The following is a 25,629-nucleotide window of genomic DNA, read 5'->3' as shown; positions in this document are numbered from 1 at the left end:
AATTTACATATTATTTATGTGTATATTTACTAGTCTCTAAAGTTATTTTATAATCTTTTTTTATAATAACTCAATAAAAAATATCAATATATGTTAAAAATAAAATATTACATATAAAATAAAATATAGAATAATCTGAATTATCAATACAATTAAAATCTTACATTTACAATTAAAATTCACATTTTCAATTAAAATAATCTTAGGGAGTTGTAAATATATATATATATATAAATAATATATAAGTATGTGTTTGATAGTATACAAATTTTATGAAAAATGTTACATTTGAGAAAAAAAATATTATTTTGATTGTATAAGCACGATTTCAAATGCTATGGTTAAAAATGTAAGATTTTGATTGTTGGATAATTAAAATTTTAATTTTAAATCATTCTTAAGTAAATTTTCTTTACATTTTAAGTTATTAAAATTTGAGAATATAAAAAATATTAGAAAGTGAATATAATGTCAAATTTTTAGTAAATATATATTTAATTATAATAAAAAATATAATAATAACAAAATATTTTATTCTTCATATTTTTTCATGCTTTCGGCCACTTACAGCCTGAGAGAGAGAGAATCACTTCTCTTCTCTGCTGCCTCCTCGTCTTCTTCTTGGGTACCTAGAAGAAGACGAGGAGGCAGCAGAGAAGAGAAGTGACGCGCCCGCCCCTGCTGGCCCGGTCCACGGGGCCCAGCGTAGAAATTTCCTTACTTTTCTGAGTAGAAATCAGTATGGTCTCTCTGTTTTCCTTTGGGTTTTCTCCAGCAAATTCAGCCAAGTTGATCGCTTCTTCACTTTCCAACTGGGTCTTGTTTGCATTTGCTCTTTCCTGCCATTCTCTACTGACATTTCTCCCGATTCCTCTTCTTGACTGTTGTCTCTCCTCAGTTTTCTTTTCCCTATTTCCACCCCAATTCCGCTTCTTTCTTATATGAGAATCGCAGTCACTTCCTTTTGTTTTAGGCCTTTTCAGGCTCCAATTCCATCAATCGAGGTTTAACAATGTAGAAGTTGCTTGAAGAAGGACAAGAAGAATGAATTGTTGTTGTTTTCCTTTCAAAGATTGCTCCAAGTCCCTGGAAGGCAAATCACCGCCTGAGTTGAAAAACCAGAACAATGAACCAGAAGCTCCGGCTACAAATCTGGTTTTAAACTCAGCAGATTCAGTGTCTTTGCCGCCGAAGAGCTTAACGGAAACGTTCGAAGAGAAGCAGCGGGATTTGAGGGTTTTCTCCTTCTCAGAGCTCAAAATTGCCACTAATTCTTTCGACAAGTCCCTAAAGATTGGAGAAGGTGGATTTGGAAGTGTGTTCAAGGCTACAGTTAGTCCTTCTCATGGTCAAGGAGATCCGATTGTTGTTGCCATTAAAAGGCTTGACCAACATGCCTTCCAAGTATTATTTTTCTACCCATGCAGTTTCTTATTTTCTAATTATGCTTCCCGGTCAAATTGAATAAACTCGTAATTTCTTGCCGCATTCATCCAGTTTAATCTTCAATCATAAATGTAATTTCCTCGGACAAGATCGTTAGTTCCTGAACTAGCAAGAAATGTGACCCCCTGAAAAACTTGTTAAGGGTATAAACTCATGTGATTTCTATATATTTCATTATATGTTTCTGTAGAACACATGTACCTTTTAGGGATATGACTGGTGGAATGATTATTTGAAGCTAAGAACATACTGGTGTAAACCGTGTAATTTGGAAATACTTGTGCAACAATAAGGAAATAGCATTCAGTGTAAGTAATGAGGACAAGAGAAAGGCTTGGGTAGCTTGTCATTCGCAGATAATTTGGAAAGAATTAATAATTGGTAAATCAATGATCATATAAGCAAGAGGTGTGTAAAACCAGCTATGGGAGTTTTCCCTTTTTACAAGTAATACAAATGCCTATGGTGTAATATAGTTTAAAGTTTAAATAATACAGCATGGTCTTGTATGCATGGGCTATGCCATTTGCTTGAGCCGTCCAGCATAAGTTCAAATGCTATTCTTTCCTGAATGAACTTCTTTGCTTTACTTTTTGGGTAATGAAAATTTAGCACTGCTATGCTTAGTTGCAAGAGTATTTTGGATCTGTTCATGTGAGAACTTATGTTGCATCTGTAGTTGGGAGACTGGGCATATATTGATGCGGCCACTGTTCTTGTTTGAAGACCCAACCAATGGCCGACGACCCAACTCGTCCAAGATCCAGCCCAAGGCCGACCCAACGTAAATTGGGCAGTCTAGAACGGCCCAAACAGTAGCGGAACAATAGCGAAACAATATTTTAATACTTTATATATTTTAGGATGTTAATTCTATTTTATGTTTGTTAGGGTTTTACTTCTATTAGGATTTTATTTACAAGTATTAGATGGATTAGTCGAACACTATATATATATATATATATATGCTTAGAAACTAGGGTTTGGAATAAACTTTTTATCAATTCAATTACAACAGTCTATTCGAGTTTCTTTCCAGCAAAACAAGTTCAGTTTTGTGTCTCTTTGAAAGTCAAACTTTGGCTATTGAAGCTTGTTTTCAAGGGTTTCTTTCGTGTGTTTCTTTACACACTCGTTACACGTTGCGTCATGTGGTATTAGAGTGGTTAATCAACTAATGAAATGGATAATTTTAAAGGTAACGGTAGCAACCAGTCTCGTGACCATGATTAGGGGTTGTTCGCGGTTTGGAGAGCAATCGAAGAACAATAGGAAGTAACTCATACTATCTAGTAGCAATTGGAGCAAATCAGCAACCAATTGGGCACCTTACTATGAGTTAATGATGATAGGAACCTGAATAATGGGGTGAATCAATCCGGAGTAAGAAGACCACCCATTAATCATGTCCCTGTTAATCCTAGAAAACCAATGATTGAAGAGAGCGATGAAGAGGATGATCTTGGTCGAGCAATAGCTAACCCTGGTGGTAGCGGGGTTAGGAGGAATGCGTATCAGCACAACCATCGGGGCAACGATGAGTATAAACTAAAGGTTGATATTTCTACCTTTAGTGAAGATCTTGATATTGAGGGGTTCTTGGATTGGATTACTGAGGTTGATCGATTTTTCAAATACATGGAGATCCCAGATGAACGACAAGTCAAGTTAGTGGCTTATAGATTAAAGGGCGGTGCATCTATTTGGTGGGAGTGATTGAGAGAGACGAGATTAAGAGAAGGCCGACACCCAGTTTAGGCATGGCGACGAAAGAAGCAATTGTTAAGAGGTAGGTTTTTACCCCCTGATTATAAACAATACATGTTTGAATCCTATCAAAGATGTGCACAGGGAATGAGGAGTGAGAATGAATATACTTCTGAGTTTCTGAGATTGGCAAAGAGGAACCAATTGTCAAAAAGTGAGAATTAATAAGCAGCTCGTTATTTGAATTGGTTGAAGCCTACTATTCGTGATAAAATTGGGGTTTAGATAGTCCTGATTGTGCAAGAAGCAAGGAACTTGGCTTTAAAGGCTGAGTTCATGTTGAGTGAGAAAACCTACAATGACAACTATCGCTAGTATAGTGAGAATGACAATAAATCTTAGAAATAATCAAAGACAATTTGTCTTAATTAATTACAATGAGCAAGAATAGCATCCTTTTTTAAGGGGAGGATTATAAACAAAAAAGGAAGAAAATAAACTAAATATTGACAGCATCCTAACCTACATCATTGACTTACTATATTTACATAAAATTTAAATCCTAGAATATTCTAGGATCAAGGACAAATTTTCCTTAATTTGAGCATATTTCCAGCACTCCCCCTCAAGCTGGCTTGTAGATGTCTTCCATAGCTAGCTTGCTAATAAGTTTATCAAATTGCTTCTTGTGAAGACCCTTAGTTAGAACATCAGCAATTTGTTCAGTTGTTGGAAGATATGGCATGTATATTATTCCAGCATTGAGCTTCTCCTTGATGAAATGTTTGACCACTTCTATATGTTTTGTATGATCATGCAACATCGGATTATGAACAATAGAAATGCAGCCTTGTTGTCACAATGGACTTTTATAGGTTTTGACTGAGGAAACTTCAGTTCTTTAAGTATCCTTTTGATCCACATTCCCTCACAAATTCCATGAGCAACAGCTCCGAACTCTGTTTCTGTACTACTTCTGGCCACCACATTTTGTTTTTTGCTTAACCAGGTGACTAGGTTTCCCCCAACAAAAGAACAGTAGCCTGAAGTAGATCTCCTATCATTAACACTTCATGCCCAATTTGCATCAGTGTAGATCTCAACTTATAGGTGGCCATGTTTCTTAAACAGTAATCCTCTTCCAGGAGTCCCTTTCAGATATCTTAGGATTCTGTAGACTGCTTCAAAATACTCTGGCCCAGGTGAGTGCATAAATTGACTCACCATACTCACTGCAAAAGCAATGTCAGTTCTCATATGAGACAAGTAGATTAATCTGATATTGTTCCCTATCCTTTACTTCTTCAGCTTTGGTAGCATATAGTTTCACATTAGGTTCAATGGGAGTTTTTGACACCTTGCAACCGAGTAAACCTGTTTCTCCAAGAAGGTTAAGAACATATTTTCTCTTATTGACAAAGATGCCTTCTTTAAAGATGCCTTCTTTGGATCTTGCAAACTCCATTCCAAGGAAGTATTTTAGGATCCCCAGGTCCTTGATTTGGAATTCCTTTGCAAGTTTCTGCTTGAGGACTGCTAACTCTGTCTCATTATTACTAGTTAAAATAATGTCATCAATATAAACAATCAAAATTGCAACTTTACCATCTTTTAAGTGTTTATAAAATATAATATGATTTGCCTAACTTTGAAGGAAGCCATAACTGGTAACTACCTTTCCAAAGCATTCGAACCATGCTCTTGGGGACTGTTTGAGACCATATAGGGATTTCTTCAGTCTACATACTTTGTCACTCCCAAGTTTATTTATTCAGTCTACATACTTTGTCATTCAAGATCACCATTAAGAAATGCATTTTTGACATCAAGTTGGTGTAGAGACCAATCTGAATTTACTGCAAGAGACAACTGGACTCTGATAGAGTTTGTTTTTGTAACAGGAGCAAATGTCTCCTGATAATCAATCCCATAAGTCTGGGTGAAGCCTTTAGCCACCAGTCTGGCTTTGTATCTGTTGGGAGATGATAGAAGGCCGAGCTAATGGAAGGTTGAGTTGCCGAACTGATGGAAGGCTGAGCTGTCGAGCTACTAAGCTCGTTATCGGCTGATTTATCTTATGTGATTTATCTTAATTTATATTGCTGTTATATCTTATCTTTCTTTTTTATTAGATTTGTTTGTATTTAAGGTTGTTGTAATCTAGTCCTACAAATTAGGAATCTAATCTCTAAAATTTAGGAGAATTCTTAGGATCCACTGTGTATATATCTGTGGCATTCTCAAGGGAATAATTTACGGAGTATTATTCTTCTAAAAGAAGATTTCTTCATGGTATCAGAGCCTGCTCTTCGATCCTAAAGCAACCTCTATTCTATTTTTCCGTCCACACTTTGCTTCATCAATCAGTTTTATTTGTTTCTTCCGTCTACACCCTGTTTCATCAATGGCGGATACTCAACCTAATTCCACTCTAACCGAGGCTTCTGCCACAAGTTCTCCGATCAATCTGTCTGTTCCGCCTTCGAATTTTGCAACAAATCTTTCCAGCAACTCAATTGATTATCTTCTTATACAGATTACTCACCATAAGTTGAATGGGAGTAACTTTAGGGAATGGTTTTCGTCAGTTATGCTGGTTATCTAGGGAAAAGGCAAGGCTGGTTACTTAATAGGCTCTACTCCTTCTCCACCGAGCATAGCAGCCACATATGGTACCTGGGAAGCCGAGAATTCCACCATAATGGCCTGGCTGATCAATTCGATGGAGCCTAGAATAGGAAGAACTTGCCTATTCTATAAAACCGCAAAGGAGATATGGGATTCGGTCCAAGACATCTACTCAGATTTGGAGAACTCATCTCAATGCTTTGAGATCAGATCTGCCATTAGGACTACACGACAAGGTAATCTAAATGTTACGGATTACTTTAATGTTTTGGTTGAACTTTGGCATGAAATGGATCTGTTTTACACCATTAATTGAGAATGTTCTATGGATAGTACAAAATATAGTAAGATGACTGAGAAAGATCGGGTGTTTGATTTCCTACATGGCCTTAACCATGATTTGGATGAAGTAAGAGGCAGAATCTTGGGTACAAAACTTCTGCCTTCACTTCGAGAAGTTTTTGCTGAGGTTCGGAGGGAGGAAAGCCGAAAAAAGGTAATGCTAAATCAACAAGGTGAGTCCCCTTTAACTTACTAAAATTCTGCTTTAGAAAGTTTTAAACAAGAAGAGAGTCAACCAAGAAATCTAGGATGGGAGAAGCAGTGGTGTGACCACTGTAAAAGGCCATATCATACCAAAGAAACATGTTGGAAAATTCATGGGAAACCAGCTAACTGGAAGCCAAGAGGAAAAAAGGAGAGTGGAAGGACTGCCTACATAGTTGATGCACCAAAGAAGGCAGGAAGTAGTACCAGCCTTAACCTATCAGAGGAGCAGATTCAAACTTTGTATAAGCTGTTGAATCCTCTCCAAGTCCTCCTATGGCTGCTATTGCTTTACAAGATAATCCCCATTATTCTCTAAGTTCCAACAAACTCTCTATGAATACATGGATAGTAGATATGGGTGCTTCCGACCATATGGCATGTTCAGCCTGTTCAATGACAGAATACACCCCTTGTGACAACTCTATAAACATTTCAATGGTTGATGGTACCACCTCTCCAACCAAAGGACACGTAATTGTTTGTATTTCTGGTTTAAAACTTTAATCAGTTTTACATGTTCCTGGTTTAAGATGCAATTTATTGGCAGTCCATAAGATTACTTAAGATATGAATTGCTGTGTGATCTTCTTTCCTTCATATTGCTTATTTTAGGACCAAGTATCGGGGAGGACGATTGACAGTGCTAAAGCTAAGGATGGGTTTTATTATTTGACAGAGGATAAGATTTTTTCTTCTATAAATAAGGCTATTTTGACAGCCACAACCAATGTCAAAATTTTGTTGTGGCTTAATCGTTTAGGTCACCTAAGTTTTCCTTATCTTAAATTCTTGTATCTGCATTTTTTCATCAATAAAAATCAAACTTTCTCATGTGAACAATGTTCCATTGCCAAATAGTCTCGTTCTTCTCATCTAATTCAATCCTATAAGCCATCTAAACCATTCCATTTAGTTCGTAGTGATATTTGGGGACCATCTAAAACCCCTAATATTTCTGGTTCTAAGTGGTTAACCTTTATTGATGATCATTCTAGGGCATGTTGGGTGTACCTTATGAGGGAAAAATCTGAAGCTTGCAACATTTTTAAGAAATTTCACAAACTCATCTTAAATATGTTTCAAACTTCCATCCAAATTCTTCATATTGATAATGGTCGAGAATATTTCTCCCATGACCTTACCAATTATCTATTCGAACATGGCATTTTACATCAAAGCTCTTGTCCATACACACCACTGTAAAATGGTGTGGCGGAAAGAAAAAACTGCCATCTTCTAGAAATGGCTCGTGCTATGGTGTTCACCACCCATGTCCCACATTTCTATTGGGGGGAAGCAGCTCTTACGGCTACTTATTTGATCAATAGACTTCCCTCAAAGACCCTAAAATTTCAGACCCCTCTTGCTGTCCTTTGTTTTCTCTACCCAATTGTTAGCCACTTACATTCTCTTCCTCCAAAAATTTTCGACTGCACTATGTATGTTCACAATAATCAGCTTAACCGTACAAAGTTGGACCCCAAGGCCCTTAAATGTATCTTTATTGGGTACTCTCCCTCCCAAAAAGGTTACAAATGCTATAACCCTTTCAAAAGGCAAGTCTTGGTCTCCACAGATGTCACATTATATGAAGACCAATCATTTTACCCCTCACTAATTTCAGTTGCTGCATCTCCATCCCTCTCGGATTCTACTCCTATTTCCTTTCCTTCCCTTGATGCTCCTCTGCCCTTATGCTCTCAAGGGGGAGAATTTCTGGCCTCTCCGCCTGTCAAGCCTTCAAGTTCCGATAGCATAAGGGCAGATCCTTCAAGCTCTTCTCCTATTTCTCCTAATCCATCTTCTCAGCCATTCTCTCAACCAGAAACTACAGTTGAACCTCATGTTCCAACTCCACATTCAGCTACTAAAAATCCTATGCAAGTGTATTCTAGACGTTCAAAGGCCTGAGGGGTAGCAAAACCAATCATCACTTCCAGATGTTGGTTTATCAGAAAATAACATTGAGAATGAGTCTACCAGTAGTGATAATTTGGATTGGGCTATGCCTATTGCTCTAAGAAAAGGGATAAGATCTTGTGTCAAGTATCCTATGTCTAATCACTTGACTTATGCTAAGTTATCCCCTCAGTACAAGGGATTTGTTGCAAGCATTGACAGCATTGTCGTTCCAAGGAAAATTCAAGAGGCTATGAGTGATCCTAAGTGGAAAGTTGCAGCTATGGAGGAGATGAGTGCCTTGGTGAAAAATAACACGTGGGAGATTGTTAAACTACCTTCAAACAAAAGGGTGGGTTGTTGTAGATGGGTTTTTACAGTAAAACATAATGCAGATGGAAGTGTTGAAAGATACAAGGCAAGATTGGTTGCACAAGGGTTACTAAAACATATTGGATTGACTATGAGGAGACTTTTGCTCTTGTGGCCAAACTCAACTCAATTCGAGTATTAATTTCTCTTGCTGTTAATCTTGATTGGTCTCAACTTCAATTTGATATTAAAAATGCCTTTTTTGAATGGTGACTTGGTTGAGGAGATATATATGAGAATACCTCTAGGATTTGAACAGGAAATTGGCAGTGGAAATGTGTGCAAATTAAAGAAATCCCTATATGGATTAAAGCAGTCTCCAAGGGCTTGGTTTAAGAAATTTAGCTTGATTCTCAATCGTTTGGGATATAAGCAAGGGTAAGCTAACCATACCCTGTTTATAAAGTCTATAGTAGAAGGTAAAAATGCCATATTAATTGTTTATGTTGATGACATTATTGTGACGGGTGATGACTTACAGGAAATTGAAAATTTGAAGAAGTAATTAAAAACTGAATTTGAAGTAAAAGACCTAGGAGTCATGAGATACTTCCTGGGAGTGGAGGTGACTCGGAGTAAAGAAGGGTTATTCATCTCTCAAAGGAAGTACACACTTGATTTGTTGAAGGAAATTGGGATGTTAGCATGCAGACCGACTGGTACTCCTCCAGAAAAGGGTTGGAATGTCGAAGAAAAAGAAGACACTCTTGTTTAAAAAGAAAGGTACCAAAGGTTTGTTGGTAAACTAATTTATTTGTCACTTATAAGGCCAGACATAGCCTATGTAGTAAGTGTCATAAGTCAATACATGCATTCTCCTACTCAAAAACATATGAATGCAGTGTTTCATGTTCTAAGATACCTCAAGGGAACGACAGGGAAATGGCTGATGTTTAGGAAAACTAATGAAAGAAGAATTGAATGTTTTGTGGATGCTAATTGGGCTGGTTCACGTGAGGATAACAGGTCAACTTCAGGTTATTGCACTAAGTTATGGGGTAATGTGGTTACTCGGAGGAGCAAAAAGCAATCCGTAGTGGCTTGAAGCAGTGCCGAGGTCGAATTTCGTGCTATTGTTCAAGGGATACGTGAAGTTATTTGGCTGGAAAGGATGATGGAAGACTTGGGGATATCCTTATCTCAACCAACAAAAGTTTATAATGATAGCAAATCTGCTATCAGTATTATGAAGAATCCGGTTCAGCATGACCGAATGAAACATGTGAGAATTGACAGGAGTTTTATAAAAAGGGAAATTGAAGAAGGAGGAATCAGCTTATCCTACATTCCAACTACTAATCAAGTGGCTGATATTTTCACAAAAACTGTTGCAAGGCCAGGGATCGAGTTACTAATTGGCAAGCTGGGAATGACTTGTATCTATTCCTCAGCTTGATGGGGAGTGTTGGAAGATGATGGGAGACCGAGCTAATGGAAGGTCGAGCTGATGAGGCCGAGCTGCCAAGTTGATGGAAGGCCGAGCTGATGGAAAGTCGAGTTGCTGAGTTACTAAGCTCATTATCGACTGATTTATCTTCTGTGATTTATCTTGATTTATATTGTTGTTATATCTTATCTTTCCTTTTTATTAGATTTGTTTGTATTTAAGGTTATTGTAATTTAATCCTACAAAGTAGGAATCTAATCTCTAAAATTTAAGAGAATTCTTAGGATCTACTATGTATATATCTGTGGTATTCTCAAGGGAATAATTTATGTAGTATTATTCTTCTAAAAGAAGATTTCTTCAGTACCTATCAACACTCCCGTTAGCCTAACATTTTATTGTAAACACCCATTTACACCCTACTATTTTTTTTTTTTTTTCTTTGGGCAAGTTAATTATCTCCCAAGTGCCATTTCTCCTTAGAGCATTCATCTCCTCTATAACTGCTAATTTCCAGTTTGGATCATCCAAAGCTTCTTGTATATTCCTTGGCACAAATAAGTGTGAAATCCTAGATGTGAAAGTCTTATGATTCTTTGATAGTCTGTGGTAGGAGAGATATTTAGTAATAGGATATTTAGTGCAACTTCTGACACTTTCCTAATTGCTATAGGAATATTAAGATCAGAAATAGTAGGTAAATGATTGGAAATAGTTGAAGAATCAATTTGGGAACTATTAGGTAAAGTAGAAGGAGGCGGACTCAAAGTTGAAGTGGGATTTTGTGAACTTATAGTGCCATTTCTCGGGTTTTCAGACTGGTTTTGTGCAAAATTAACATTCAAGTCTTTGTTCTTTTGGTGAAATCTCTTCCTGGTATAAACCTGAAGCTTAGAATTTAGATCATGATGATCAGTTTGTAGTAATTCTCCCCCTGCTTGAGAAACCCCTTTACTTGGCATAAAAGAACTAGAATCTCCTAAGTGACCATTATTAGAAGTATGTGGTTCTTGAGTAGGACAGATTGCGTTTGGAAGGGGGACAGAAACATCCCAAAAATTGTCTTCAGCTTTATGTTTCTCCCCCTGAAGAGAATTTTTGGTAAAATAGGATTTGTTTTCAACAAATGAGACATCCATACTCACGTGGATCTTTTTTGTGAGAGGATCATAACATTTATAGCCTTTTTTATAAGAGGTATAACCCAAGAAAACACATTTGACAGCCCAAGGATCAAGTTTTGAGCGAAATTGAGTAGGTATATGAACATACACAGTACATCCAAAAACTTTGACGGGGGAGGTCTGAATGTAATCTAGTCTTGGCAAAAATGTCTTTTAGGCACTCAAGGGGTGTTTGGTATTTTAATACTTTAGTAGGCATCTTATTTATCAAATAGGATGCCATCAAAACAGCTTCACCCCATAAATATTTTGGAACATGCATAGAAAGCATGATGGCATGTGCTACTTCAAGTAACTGTTTATTTTTACGTTCAACAATGCCATTTTGTCAAGGAGTATGCCGACAAGTAGATTGGTGGTGAATACCTTTGGTTTTCAAAAAATCCCCCAAGTGCTCATTGAAATACTCGGTGCCATTGTCAGAGTGTAAAATGCCAATTTTGGTTTGAAATTGGTTTTCAATCATAGTGTAAAAGTTTTTGAATAAATATTCCACTTCAGGTTTTTTGTGCATTAAATAAACCCAACACAAACGGGTATGATCGTCTATAAAGGTAACATACTATTTTTTTCCAGATAGAGTAGAAATTTTAAATGGACCCCAAAACATCACTATGAATTATATAAAAAGGTTTGGATGCTCGGTAGGGTTTTGGTAAATATGTAGAACGATGATTTTTTGCCAAGATGCAACTTTCACATTAAAAAGAAGAACAATGCATTCCTTTAAATAATTCAGGAAATAAACGTTTCATATAGGCAAAACTAGGATGTCCTAGTCTAAGATGCCATAGCATAATTGTGTCTTGAACAGGAATTGAACTAGTACTACTAAAGCCTTGAGCTTTTTTTTTACCAGAAGAAATTTCATCAAAGTAGTAAAGACCTTCAATCATCCTAGCACGCCCAATCATCTTCCCCAAGTTCTGGTCCTGAAATTCACAATGGGATTCAAAGAACGTAACACGACAATTAGAATCTTTGTAAAGTTTACTAACAGACAAAAGATTGCAGGCCAAGTTAGGAACATGAAGAACATAGTGGAGATTAATTTTCGCGGTTAGTTTAATAAGTCATTTTCCTGCAATAGATGAAAAACTACCATCAGCAATTTGATTTTTTCATTACCAGAGCAAGGAGAATAGGTATTAAATAAATAAGGAGAACTAGTCATATGATCAGAGGCTCCGGAATCAATAACCCATGGAAGAGGAATGTAGACAAGAAAGAGCTTTAGGTTTTCTATCTGTGTGTGCCAAGGAAATACTAGGAATACCAAATGAGGAATTGGATTGTAACAGCTTCAAAAGTTGATCAATCTGTTCGTTGTTGAAGGGACCTGTGTCAACCTTATTCACAGTAGGGACCCCACGATTACTGCTCTTGTGCCCTTGCTTGTTGCTCTTCCAATTGGCAGGTTTGCCATGAATTTTCCAGCAAGTCTCACGAGTATGGCGTGGCTTGTTGCAATGGTCACATCAGACCCAAGGCCACTCATTGCTCCTACGCTGGTAATTTGCAGCTTTGTAGGCAACAATATCAGTAAACAAGACAGAACTTTCAATTGACTCACCAGTAGTTTTTTTGTCGAGCATGACACTCCTTCGACTTTCTTCACTTCTAACCTTAGCAAATACTTCACCAATAGGAGGAAGGGGAGATCGGCCAATAATCCTTCCTCACACCTCATCGAACTCGATATTAAGGCCATCAAGAAACTTGTAAATACGGCCATCTTCAACCATTTTCTTGTGGTGGTTGCAATCTTCAGTAGATTTCCACTCATAAGTGTTGAAGAGGTCAAGATCTTGCCATAATCTCTTCAATGAATGGAAGTATTTAGTAACAGAATATCTCTTTCCCGAATCTCTCCCAGCTTTAGAGTCAACTCAAAAACTTGATATTAGTTACCCAGGTGAGAGTACATCTGATTTACATTATCCCATAATTCCTTTGCAGTAGGATAACACATATAATTGGAACTGATATCTTAATCCATGGAATTGACCAGCCATGTCATGACCATAGAGTTTTCAGCATCCCAAACGGAGTGTGCTGGGTCATCCACTGCAAGTTCCTTCTTGTCTTTAGTAATGTAGCTAATTTTTCCTTACCCGTGGATATACATTTGGATAGATTGAGATCAACGAAGAAAATTATCACCATTTAAACGAATGGTGGTGATTTGGACAGAATGGGTGTTAGAATGGTTTGGCTGGGTCGCTGGATTTTTTGTTTGGATGGCAGCGGCAAGGTTTAGGGTGGTTTCAGAAGTGACTTCCGACATAACTTATCACGTTGGGAGTGGAAAAACAAGAAGGAAAAGCAGGGTTACCAAGATCTGGGAGGTGGCTGCCGATGTAAGATGCCAGCAAGCAGTAGGCGGTCAAGGCAGAGAGGCTGCGAGCAATTGGCGGTGGTTGAAGCAAACACAGCCAAACCAATCAGAGTGGGCGTCACCGTCCTAAATGGTGAACTTACACTCGCCCAGCAGAAACTTGCACTCGCAGGAGGTAGAAAGTGACCTGACGGTTAACAATGGAGGAAGCGACAAAGAGGACGACCTTGGGTGGCCGCGACCAGTAGATTCGAGCTCGACGACGGCTGGGAAGAGCTGAAAGTTGCCGAATTCGAGCGTCAGTGGCCAATAGAGAGGCACAGGCGGTCGCGAGTAGGGTCTCACACGGAATGGATGGCTGTGATTTAATCCTGCTTTGATACCATCTTAGAAATAATCAAAGACAATTTGTCTTAATTGATTACAATGAGCAAGAACAACATCCTCTTTTAAGGGGAGGATTATAAACAAAAAAGGAAGAAAATAAACTAAATATTGACAGCATCCTAACCTACATCCTTGACTTACTATATTTACATAAAACTTAAATTCTAGAATATTCTAGGATCAAGGACAAATCTTCCTTAATTTGAGCATATTTCCAGCAATAAACAAACAACTTTTGATAGAGGCAAGTCAGTTCAAGGAGTGCAACCTTCCAATCCACCTAATGCAGTCAACCCTAATAAGGCTACAATGGGAGGAAACACTTCAGGTACTACTTCTAATATTCCAAAATCCACTAATCCTTATGCAAAGCTTGTTTTTTTAAAGTGTTTCAAGTGCAATGAGGTTGGACATAGGTCCAGTGATTGTCCAAAGAGAAATACTATTAATATTGTAGAAAGGGAGGAGGAAGATGTTGAAGAAGATCAAGGAGAGTATGGGCATGAAGAGTATACATGTGTAGTGAGGAAGTTAATGTTGTCTCAAAAGAATGAAGATACTACTCAGCTGCATAAGCTTTTTCACATGAGATGTATGGTGAAGGGGAAGATCTTTGAGCTGATTATTGATAGTGGAAGTCAGGAGAACATCATAGGAAGAGATGTGGTGGAGAAGTTGTAGCTAACTCTTGAAAAGCATCCCAACCCTTACATGATTGGATGGATCAAAGAAGTTGGTGGCATACGTGTGGATGAACGTTGCAGGGTGCCTTTCTCTATTGGTAAGTACTTTGATGAAGTTTATTGTGATCTTGTTGATATGGATGCTTGCCATATTTTATTTGGTAGGCCTTGGAAATTTGATGTGGATGCTAAGCACTCGGATAGGAAGAACACATATTAACTTGAGCAATAGGGTGTGCGTTATACCTTGTTACCTATGGTGGAAAATTGTTAGAACGGGAGGTGCTATGGCACACACCAAGAGGGGGGGTGAATTGGTTATTTTAAAATTTTATTTAAACTTGAAAAACCTTTTGATACAAATTGAGGTTTTAGGACTTAAAAACGTGAAGCGTATAAAATGACAGATGTAAGTTTACAAAGAAAAACATATGAACCAAGTGAGGAAAAATCAAATGTTTGGAAAGATAAATAAATTAAGAAGCACAAGCACAAGAGACACAAGGATTTATAGTGGTTTGGCTTAATCCAAGCCTAATCCACTACCTTAGCTCTTCATTAAGGATTTTGCAAACAATCCACTAAAACCCCATACTTAAACCAAGTAGGTCCTCTAGTCCAAGACTAGGAATTACAACCTCTTGCTTATACAAGCAAGTCCTCTAGCACAAAGCTAGGAAAATAAAAGTGATACAAATGTAAACGAGATGCTAAGAGTTGGCACTCTTAGTTACAAGTTCTCTCACAAAGAAAACAAGGCTTGAATGAATTAATACAAGTTAAAATCAAAGCCTTGAAGAGAGAAAAAATTGAAGCCCAATCACTGTAAATACAAACGAGAGTAACAGTAAGCTCAAATTATTTTATTCTCGTCCATTAGCCTTTTCTTGATCATCCATGACTTGTATTTATAAGCTTCCCACAAGATTGAAGAGAAATGAAGCCGTTTGTGACCGTTGGAGAATGAGAAACTAGCCGTTGGAGATTAAAAAACTAGCCGTTGTAAGTTTCTGTGAAACACATAGTCGACAGAGAAAATAGGTTAGTCGACTATTTTATCAAATAAAACTAGCCATAGTCGACAGACAGAAAAGCATAGTCGACTATTGCTCAACCAAAACTTCTCATAGTCGACAGATCCTTTTACATAGTCGACAGATCAAAAATTATAAAGAAAATTTTGAATATCATGTACAAACATAGTCGACAGAATAAATAGCATAGTCGACTATCCTTTCACAATAGTCGACAGAATGAAATATAGTCGACAGAACAATAGGCATAGTTGACTATCCTTAAGCACATAGTCGACTATTTATGGGCATAGTCGACAGATTGAATCACACAGTCGACAGATGAAGAAGATTTTCAACAAAATGAAGCTTGACAACATTACAACATATTTACAACATATCACACAGTCGACAGATGAAGTAAATGTCCTCATTTTGTTTAATTTATATTTTACCTTCCATTTACTTTAATACATAAATGTAAATAAGAAAGTACCCCCCATTTGAATTCAATAAAAATATCAAAAAAATCAAAATCCATAAGAATAAAAAAGTAGAATTTGGATTTTAGTAGGAACTTAGGATTTTGCGATTTTACCACCTCCAAGATATACACTTTCTATTTCTTGAAAAAATCGTTAAAAATCATTTTATCACTAATGAATGTTAGTTATTGAATTACTGGGAGTTAGTTTTCTAAAAAGGAAACATTTTCATATATGTCTCCTTATAAGGTGCTAGTCTTCTAGACTTAGAAAAAAAAATATTGAAATGTTATCAAAACGAGTTTCAAGACATGATGCATGAACTAAAAGATTTTTTATACGATTAAGTTTCAAGCCAAAACCTTTTATGCACATTTCAAAATATGAAAGCTCATTTTGAAGTATGAGATTAACATAAATGATTTTTCATACTTAAGATTGGATTTTCATCAAACACATTTATGTTCAAGTTGGTCTTTTGCCTTAGAACAATTTTAGCTTTATGTTGACCAATGACTTCAAAGCTAATTTGAAAATCATTTTAAGAGATTCTTTTAAGACTAAATACTTGACTTTGCAAATCTCCAACTAATATAGAAAATCATAAATCTTTTTAGTTTTCATTTTAACAAAGCACTTAAAATTGATTTTTGTTGAAAACCATAGACTTGACTCATGATTTAGGGATAAAACAAGGTATTGTTTTTCATCATCAAAACTAAACACAAGGGTAGAACATCAATCTCCCCTTTTTTGAGGATAACAAAACTTAAAATCAATTTCAATTTCAATAAATCTCTCCCTTTTTTTGTCATAAATCAAAAAGGTAAGGCGTTTAAAAAAAATAGACTCCTCCTTAAACCAAAAGATAATCTCTCTCCCCCTTTTTAACTCTCCCCCAACATAGATTGAAAAACTTCATTTTTAAATAAAAACATCTCAAACGATTTCACAAATCTTTAAAATAAATAATCTCCCCCTTAAACCAAAATCTTTTCAATAGAAATGAATTGGAGATAAACATAACCAAGTAAAGATAGATTTAAGAACTAGAGATAGCTCCCCCTTAAGATGACATTATTAATATCAAACATAATTTTTGAGCACATGTCATATATATATAAAAAAAAAAACCTTTTTCATGAGATGCCAAAAAACATTTTCATACCATATTGCAAACTCATGATCATATCAGAGCCAATCTATATCTTTCAAAGTAATCACTCATATTTAAACAATCAAAGCACTAGATCAAATGCATAGCCATTCATCATATAAGAGGCATATATATTAAATGACCAATATAGGAGTGAAATAAATCATTTCCAGCAAATAGAAAGACTCTCTTTGAAAAAGACTCCCCCTTAAACTTATATGGGAGGTTTTAAGATATAGAGACATTTTTCATATACAAGCCCTTAAGGACATGTATCATGGTGTAGAGACAAGGGTCAGAACATGCGGAGGGGATACTGAACCATTTACAACTACAATAGGACTGCATCAAGGTTCTGCACTAAGTCCATACTTATTTGCCCTAGTAATGGATGAACTCACTAAAGATATTTAGACAGATGTGCCATGGTGTATGCTATTTTCAGACGACATAGTGTTGGTGGATGAAACAAAAGGAGTGAACACTAAGCTTGAGTTGTGGAGAAACAATTTAGAATCTAAGGGATTTAAATTAAGTAGAAAGAAAACAGAATATATGGAATGCAAATTTAGTAAAAATGCAAGAGTGGATGATGTTATAATAAAATTAGAAGACCAAATCTTACAAAGAAAAGACCATTTTCGATATTTGGGATTAGTGATTCAAAAAGATGGAGAAATCCATGAGGATGTCGCACATAGAATTAAGGCAGGTTGGCTAAAATGGAGAAATGCATCGGGGGTGTTATGTGATGGTAAAATCCCATTAAAATTGAAAGGAAAATTTTATAGGATAGCTATAAGACCAGTCTTGCTGTATGGCTCAGAATGTTGGGCAGTCAAATACCAGCATGAGCAAAAAACGAGTGTAGCGGAGATGAGGATGTTAAGATGGATGTGCGGACATACAAGAAAGGATAAAATTAGAAATGTAGTTATTCGTAATAAGGTAGGAGTAGTGCCAATCGAGAAGAAGATGAGAGAGACTAGACTAAGATGGTTTGGTCATGTGAGAAGGAGACTAAGAGACGCTCCTGTGAGGAGAGTTGATGAAATGGAACAATTAGTCACAAAAAGAGGTAGAGGTAGACCCAAGAAGACTTTGGGAGAGACATTAAAATTTGATATGAAATATATGGATCTAAATGAGGATATGACAAGAGACAGAAATACATGGAAGTCTAGAATTCATGTAGTCGACCCCACATAGTGGGATAAAGGCTGAATATGTTGTTGTTGTTGTTGTAGACATTTTTCATATAAAAATGGAATAGCAATTTATCTCAATTCAAATGATTTTCGCAAGAGTGGAGGGGAGGAATTTTCTTACCATCACGCTTAAACACTCTGAGTTTGTGATGGAGTGTAAGGATACTCGAGAGGTTCACTTGTTGGTTGTAAAGGACGAGAGTGTGAGTGATCCACTGAAGGTGAATCAAATTCCAGTGGAGGTGCAAGGATTATTGGAGAAATTTCATGATGTGGTTCCTAAGGAATTGCCTAATGAGCTATATCCTATGAACACCACATTGATTTGGTTCTTGGTGCTAGTTTTTCTAACCTACTGCATTATAGGATGAGTCCTAGAGAGAATGAAATTTTGCAAGAGCAAGTAGAGGAATTGTTGAGAAAATGGCACATTCAGGCTAGTATGAGTCCATGTGCAGTGCCTGAATTATTGACACCAAAGAAAGATGGAAATTGGAGGATGTGTGTTGCAGTTAGCGACTTAGCCGAGCAAGTTTAAGCGGTTCAGGAAGATGTCAAGCAAAAGTTGCACAAGGCAAATGAGAAGTACAAGGCAATAGCTAACAAGCATGGGAAGCACAAGGTATTTGAGGTTGGAGATGAAGTTATGGTATTCTTGAAGAAGGAAATGATTCCAGCAGGAAAGCACAACAAGCTCAACCCAAAGAAGTATGGTCCTTACAAGATTACAAAGAAGATCAATGAGAATATTTATGTGGATTTACCTAATCATATGGGTATTTCCAAAACCTTTAATGGTGCAGATTTTTCTTTGTATTTGCCGGACGCTGTGTTGTCATACCCAGATCATAATTTGATGTTGAATTCTTCTCAAGCGGAGGTGAATGATGCGGTCACTGTTCCTATTTGAAGACTTGGCCCAAGGCCAACGACCCAGCCAGTCCAAGACCCGGCCCAAGGCTGACCCGACCTAAACTAGGCAGTCCAGAACGGCCCAAATAGTAGCAAAACAATAACAAAACAGTATTTTAATACTTCATATGTTTTAGGATATTAATTCTATTTCATGTTTGTTAAGGGTTTTACTTCTATTAGGATTCTAGTTGAATTTTATTTACGAGTATTAGATGGATTAGCCAAACACTATATATATATGCTTAGAAACTAGGGTTCGTAATCAACTTTTTATCAATTCAATTGCAGTAGTCTATTCGGGTTTCTTTTCAGCAAAACAGGTTCAGTTTTGCGCGCCTCTTTGAAAGCCAAGCTTCAGCTATTGAAGCTTGTTTTCAAGGGTTTCTTTCATGTGTTTCTTTACACACTCGCTATACACTGCGTCATATATTCCCGGGACTAATTATGAATTGTAGCTCAAATTCTCCTGTCTAACCTTCCCAGCGGTCATGGCCTGAATGTATATCTGAAGAAAAGAAAGGCAATATTCTGCAAAATATACTCCAACAAGTGCTAGTTCTTTTAAAAAAGTAGGGTTTAGTGGCTAGCATTTGATGCATAATTGGCTATTTAATCAAACTGTGAGTCCATTCTCATCTTGATAGATTTTCAGTAAAAAGAATTTTGTTGTCTTTTGATTTTTCATTATAAGGCTTTACTAACTCCCACTCGTTTTATTTTTTGTTACTTTTGCACTGTCAGTTCATTTTCATCTTACGCTTATTTTTGTTTCTGCTGTAGGGACATAAACAATGGCTTGCTGAAGTTAAATATCTGAGCATTCTCAATCACCCAAACCTTGTAAAACTTATAGGATACTGTTCTGAAGATTGGGAAAGAGGGCTACATTGTCTATTGGTATATGAGTATATGCCCAATAAGAGCTTAGAAGACCATCTTTTCAGCAGCACATTAGCACCTCTGGCTTGGAAAAGAAGACTAGAAATAATTCTTGGCACAGCAGAAGGATTGGCTTACCTGCATGGGGGATTCAAAGTCCAGGTACTGTTTTTGATAACTTGTTGCCTTCAATTGGTCACACATTAGTACTTGCAAAGTGTTAGGTATAAAAATTGTTGGAAATTCTGTGCGCATTACACTTAACTTACTGGCCTTCTGTTTGTGGATGCAAGTTCATTCCAATTTTGTTAGAAGCACGCTTATGGAAATGAGTGTGACTGTGGTCACAAATACAGTGATTTGAAAGAAATGAGGGTGTGGATATGGCAGGGATACTAAAAGGTTTACTTTTTCTGTATATCTTCATTAGCTTTGATTTGAAAAATAATATTCACAAATCACAAAGAGTACAACACCAATCACTAAAAAAAATAAGGGAATTATTGGTGTCGCTAAGAGTGGGTAAAAAGCTGGGAAATCTTGTCTGATAGTGTAATTTGGCATATAGTGAGAACCATAATATAGGTTGTTGCCCAGGAAAAATCATTTTCATATATGAACACCAAGAACCTTTCCAGCATTTATATTTTTGGCAGTCGGAAATGATGGGAAATCATTCCATCGCTGAATAAACTTCTTGGCAACAGGATCTTCTCTAGCATTTTTGCTAAGAATCTTTCCTGGCATTCTCAAATGCTGGGAATATTTTCCCTTCCAAAATTTGTTACTAAATTTATAATTTGATAATTTGATTAAATGAAAGTATGCATGCTTCAATAACAACATATCCAGCCTTAATCCCACCAAGTGGGGTCGACTACATGGATTTTAGCTCTTTAATCATATCTATTTATGACCATTTCTTCTTTAAAACAATTATACAGTGTATTATGATGCAGATTTTAGCCAAAATAATTAATTGCTGACAAGTGGCAGTGGGAGAATGGCAATTAGCTAAAACAATCTTGTTTCAGTTGTTGGTTATGATAGCAGTTTGTTAATTCAGTTGGCAATTATTGGCTGTTAAATAAGTTGTTAGTTGGGGGTTGCTATCTGTTGTCCAGATTGACAGTTATGTTGGTTAGTTGGCTATTAGCTAGTAGGTAGAGATACTTGGAGAGATTGTTAGAGAATTCGCTGCAAAAGAGAACTCTTCTTGCCCCTATAAAAGCATTTTATTTTTATTCTCTTCTGGAATATCAGGGAACAAATTTCAGTTTTCATCTCTCTCTGTGCCCACCTCCTCCCCCTAGCTCTGATACTGGCATCGCTAAAAGTGGGTGACAAGCTGGGAAATCTTTTCCTGTAGTGTAATTTGACATATAGCAAGAACCATATATAGGCTGGTGGGTGCTAGGAAAATCATTGTCATTTATAAACACCAGGAACCTTTTACTTTTTTGGCAATTGGAAATTAGGGGAAATCATTCCTTCACCCAAAAAAATGTATTGGCAACTGGATCATCTCCGGCATTTTTGCTAAGAATTAATTCTAAAGTTTTCAAACACTAGAAATGTTTTCCCTCCAAAAAGAAGTTGTTAAATAATTTGCAGGTTTGATTAAATAAAAGCATACGTGCTTCAATAACAACATATCAAGCCTTAGTCCCACCAAGTGGGGCTGACTACATGGATTCTAGCTCTCTGACCATCTTTATGATACGGATTCTAGCTAAAATAATCAACTGCTGACAAGTGGCAGCAGGAGAACAGGAGCATGAGGCAATTAGCTATTGCTAGTTTGTTTCAGTTGTTGGTTATAGCAGTTGTCTGTTAATTTGTTGGCAATTAGTGGCTGTTAAATCAGTGGGTGGTTAGTGGTTGTTATCTGTTGTACAGACCAAAAGAGAACTCCTCTCCCCTACCCCTATAAAAGCTATTGTATTCTCTCTTCTAGAATATCAGAGAAAAAAAATTCAGAATTCAGGTCAATTCAACTTCGTTGACCCCTCAAATAACTACCCAAATTTGCAGTTTCAGTTAAGATTTTTAGGTTCACTGCTCTAATTAAATCGACTTAATGGCTTTTCAATTGACTGACTATTGTTTCATCAAACTGAATACCAATTTTAAGTCAACTGAATAAAAGTAGAACGGGTTTATTTCAAAGTCTGGGTTAACTAGTTGATTGAATTAATTGTACTTCACGAGAATAGGTTACTTTCAATTGTTTTTAAGCAACATAAAAGGAATAAATATGAAATTAAAGCTTGGGCTTTGATCACACTAAAAAGCAATTGCAATGATGCAATCAGCTCGAAAAATGGATAACTCGATGAATAGATAAAATTATAGTGAAGGTTGGACTTGGATCCATGTGGAAAGTGAGCTACAGTAGGACACATGCTAATCAAGAGAAATCTACTTGCAAGAATTAGATGTGATGGGAGGAATCAAATATGAGGGAATATAGTGAGGCATCGGTGTAGGGATGTGAATAAGTCCCCATTGGGTGTCCCAATTAACCCCATTTAAAGTGAAAACAAGAACAAAAATGAGGTATAAGTATAAGGCTCATTTGAAAATTTATCAAAACAAACACGTAAATGGGGTTAATTGGGGACCCCATTTACATCCCTACGTGGGTGAGCGGAGTGTAATGAAGACAAGAGGATGGGGTTGAAGAACATGGGTGATGACATGGGTATTCATGAGATATGGCTTGAGTGTTCAACTAGTACAGGTATGTAATCATGAGAGTGAGGTGACTATGTATAGCCTAAAGATGCAAGTGGCTTCATTTAATCTAAGCCATAGGATCAATTAGGATCAAGGGCCAAGATGTACTCTTATAACTTAAGGATGTACATAAGAAAGGGAACAGGAAGACTTAGCCATTTTGCCCCAACCAGCTCTGTGTGTGTGTGTGTGAGAGAGAGAGAGAGAGGCTCTGCTGAGTGGGAGAAAAGGGAAAGGAAGGAGGCTTTCCAAGTGATCTTCTGCTTTCTGTGCCTTGTGCATTTGATAGTGTATAAATATATGTTTATATTGCACATTACACTTTGGATAGTGCTTCTATATGCATATACCTATGTTTATGTCAGACCTCTGAATCTGATAAGGTATTCTCACTGGTTCAGGGAAAATTGGGCAAGAAATTAAGGGAGAAATTGAGAAGAATTGTAGGGACGAATAGAAGAACAGAGAATGAGAGAGAGAGAGAGAGAGAGAGAGTGTTTGAGAAGGAATCTGGAATTTTTCTATTGATATCTGATGCTTGGATAAGGCTGAATCAGGCCTTATATACTAATTACAGCAGTATAACTAATTGATTCCTTTTGTACAATGACCTGGCCATCTTCTAGAACAATTTTTCTATAACTACCAAGGTACAACCCCTCACAGCCCTAACAACCACAGTACAACCCTTGTTAGCCCTGGGTACATGACAGTTTATACTCCTGGCGTATATCTGGCCACTTATAAATGGAAACAAGGTGCTCATGATTCTAGATATGCATAGACATGGGAAGGAAGAAAATAGCAATTATTTTTTATTGATAGCACCACATGTATTTGGTCTTGGCTACATTCTTTCTGAGTTCATTTTGTTTTTCTTTTCTTCTTTACTTTGTTTGGAATGCTGTATATGATTTTGGGCTATTATTTCGTGTGTAAACTTGAAGGTTATACATCGAGATTTCAAATCTTCAAATGTGCTCTTGGATGAAAACTTCAAGCCAAAGCTTTCAGACTTTGGGATTGCTAGGGAAGGTCCAACTGGTGACCGAACTCATGTATCCACAGATGTAAGTAGATAGCGTATAAATATTAGTGCAAAAAAAAAATGTGGATAGTTGTATAAAATAGGACCACATAATGTTTAGTTGTATGTGGCGTAAGGGCATCCTGGCTCCTTCCAACTTTTTTTTTTTTCTTAATCATTTTACCAATATTTTATTTTGAGACAACCATTTGTTGACATTTGATATGCTCATTAACTTTTTTTCATTTTTGTTTCCCGTGATTTTTTTTTCTTCTTGAAGTTCCTGTTTGAGAAGCTTAGGCTCTCTCGATCTAGTTTGGCTTACACTGATTATTATAATTGTGCTGGTGAAAACATGGTTTGGATTTTGTTAGCTAATTTGTTGATGTCAGGTGGTTGGAACATTTGGATATTCTGCCCCAGAATATGTTGAGACTGGCCATCTTACTTTCAAGAGTGACATATATAGTTTTGGTGTAGTGCTATATGAGGTGTTAACAGGCAGGAGGACTGTGGATAGAGACCGCCCCCCAATGGAGCAGAGGCTTGTGGAATGGGTGCAGCGGTACCCAGCAGACAGCAACATGTTTAGCAGGATCATTGACCGACGACTTGGAAACCAATATTCTCTTCCCACGGCTCAGAAGATTGCCAAGTTGGCAGATAGTTGCCTTAAATGGTCACCGAAATATCGGCCTACAATGACTGAAGTCGTGGAGAGCTTGAAAGAAGCAATACAAGATTCTGGAGGAGGAAGAAGTTCTCCAGAGCATCCGCACCCAAGCTGGCCCCCAAATGGGAATCATGGAAACTGTTTTCCAGTTACCTCAACCAAGTGAAACTTCAATGAGGGTTAGTAAAATAAGAATTTATGAACCCTAAAGAGGAGAAAGAACCATTTGACTATTGTACATAGCTGACATAGTTTCTTCTGCTTTTGACAGATAGGTATAAATGGTTGGACCTCAAATGTGTAGCAGCAGGAATCGTTCACCTCGTGACTAAGAGGTTTGAATCTCAAATTCATGCATTTTACACGTCTATTGTAATTTTTTGGGGTCAAGTGATAAACGTTATTATTCATGAAATGATGATGTTCTTTTTGCTTTTCATTTTGTAAGAGGTTAGTCATTGATTGTGGAAGAGGGCAATGTGAGAGGCATTAGTGACCTTGGTAGCATGAGTGGATTTTTGTGTACATTTTGACTGTAAATCATTAGATTTGGAACTTGAACAGCTTATTGCTAATTTAGACGTGTTTTACACCATTTAAACCAGACCTATTAATCACGGCCTTCATTAAGCAAGCAATTAGTATTGTTCATTATAAGTGATACCCAACCATTAAAAATTATTTTTCCTCTTTTCTGGAAACAGTTCCTGGCAGAATAATTGATTGTGGTCATTTTTTATTATATTTTTGGTCCCTTTATTTGAAATAGATTAAAAAGGAAAAATGGATAAAAGAAATATAGTGTTCATGCATCACATTAAATTCCAGCAGTGGCTGAAGGTGATTTACTAAAATATTGATTTGCATTTGCATCAACCGACTTTAATATAAGAGGGAAAGGGGAATTCGATAGAGCCTTCAATATGATAGAACCAATTAAATTGAATTTTGAAG

The 25,629-nt window shown here is 36.8% G+C and overlaps 1 protein-coding gene across 2 annotated transcripts; it reads left to right on the top strand.

Moving 5' to 3' along the window:
• Positions 1–618: 618 nt before the first annotated feature.
• LOC127786894 (probable serine/threonine-protein kinase PBL19) lies at positions 619–25,236 on the top strand. Of its 2 annotated transcripts, XM_052314614.1 has the most exons (5): positions 619–1,404; positions 20,138–20,398; positions 23,923–24,045; positions 24,395–24,854; positions 24,947–25,236. In XM_052314614.1, exons 1-4 carry the CDS (start codon positions 1,045–1,047, stop codon positions 24,839–24,841), a joined length of 1,191 nt encoding a protein of 396 aa, XP_052170574.1. In that variant the 5' UTR covers positions 619–1,044; the 3' UTR covers positions 24,842–24,854; positions 24,947–25,236. The 2 variants fall into 2 exon arrangements, with proteins under 2 accessions (XP_052170574.1, XP_052170576.1); XM_052314616.1 differs by lacking the exon at positions 23,923–24,045.
• Positions 25,237–25,629: the final 393 nt, after the last annotated feature.

Source organism: Diospyros lotus, chromosome 12, assembly GCF_014633365.1.
Source record: "Diospyros lotus cultivar Yz01 chromosome 12, ASM1463336v1, whole genome shotgun sequence".
In the NCBI taxonomy this organism is placed as follows: Eukaryota; Viridiplantae; Streptophyta; class Magnoliopsida; order Ericales; family Ebenaceae; genus Diospyros; species Diospyros lotus.
Note: the sequence above shows the minus strand (reverse complement) of the source record. Positions and strands in the feature narration are given on the sequence as shown.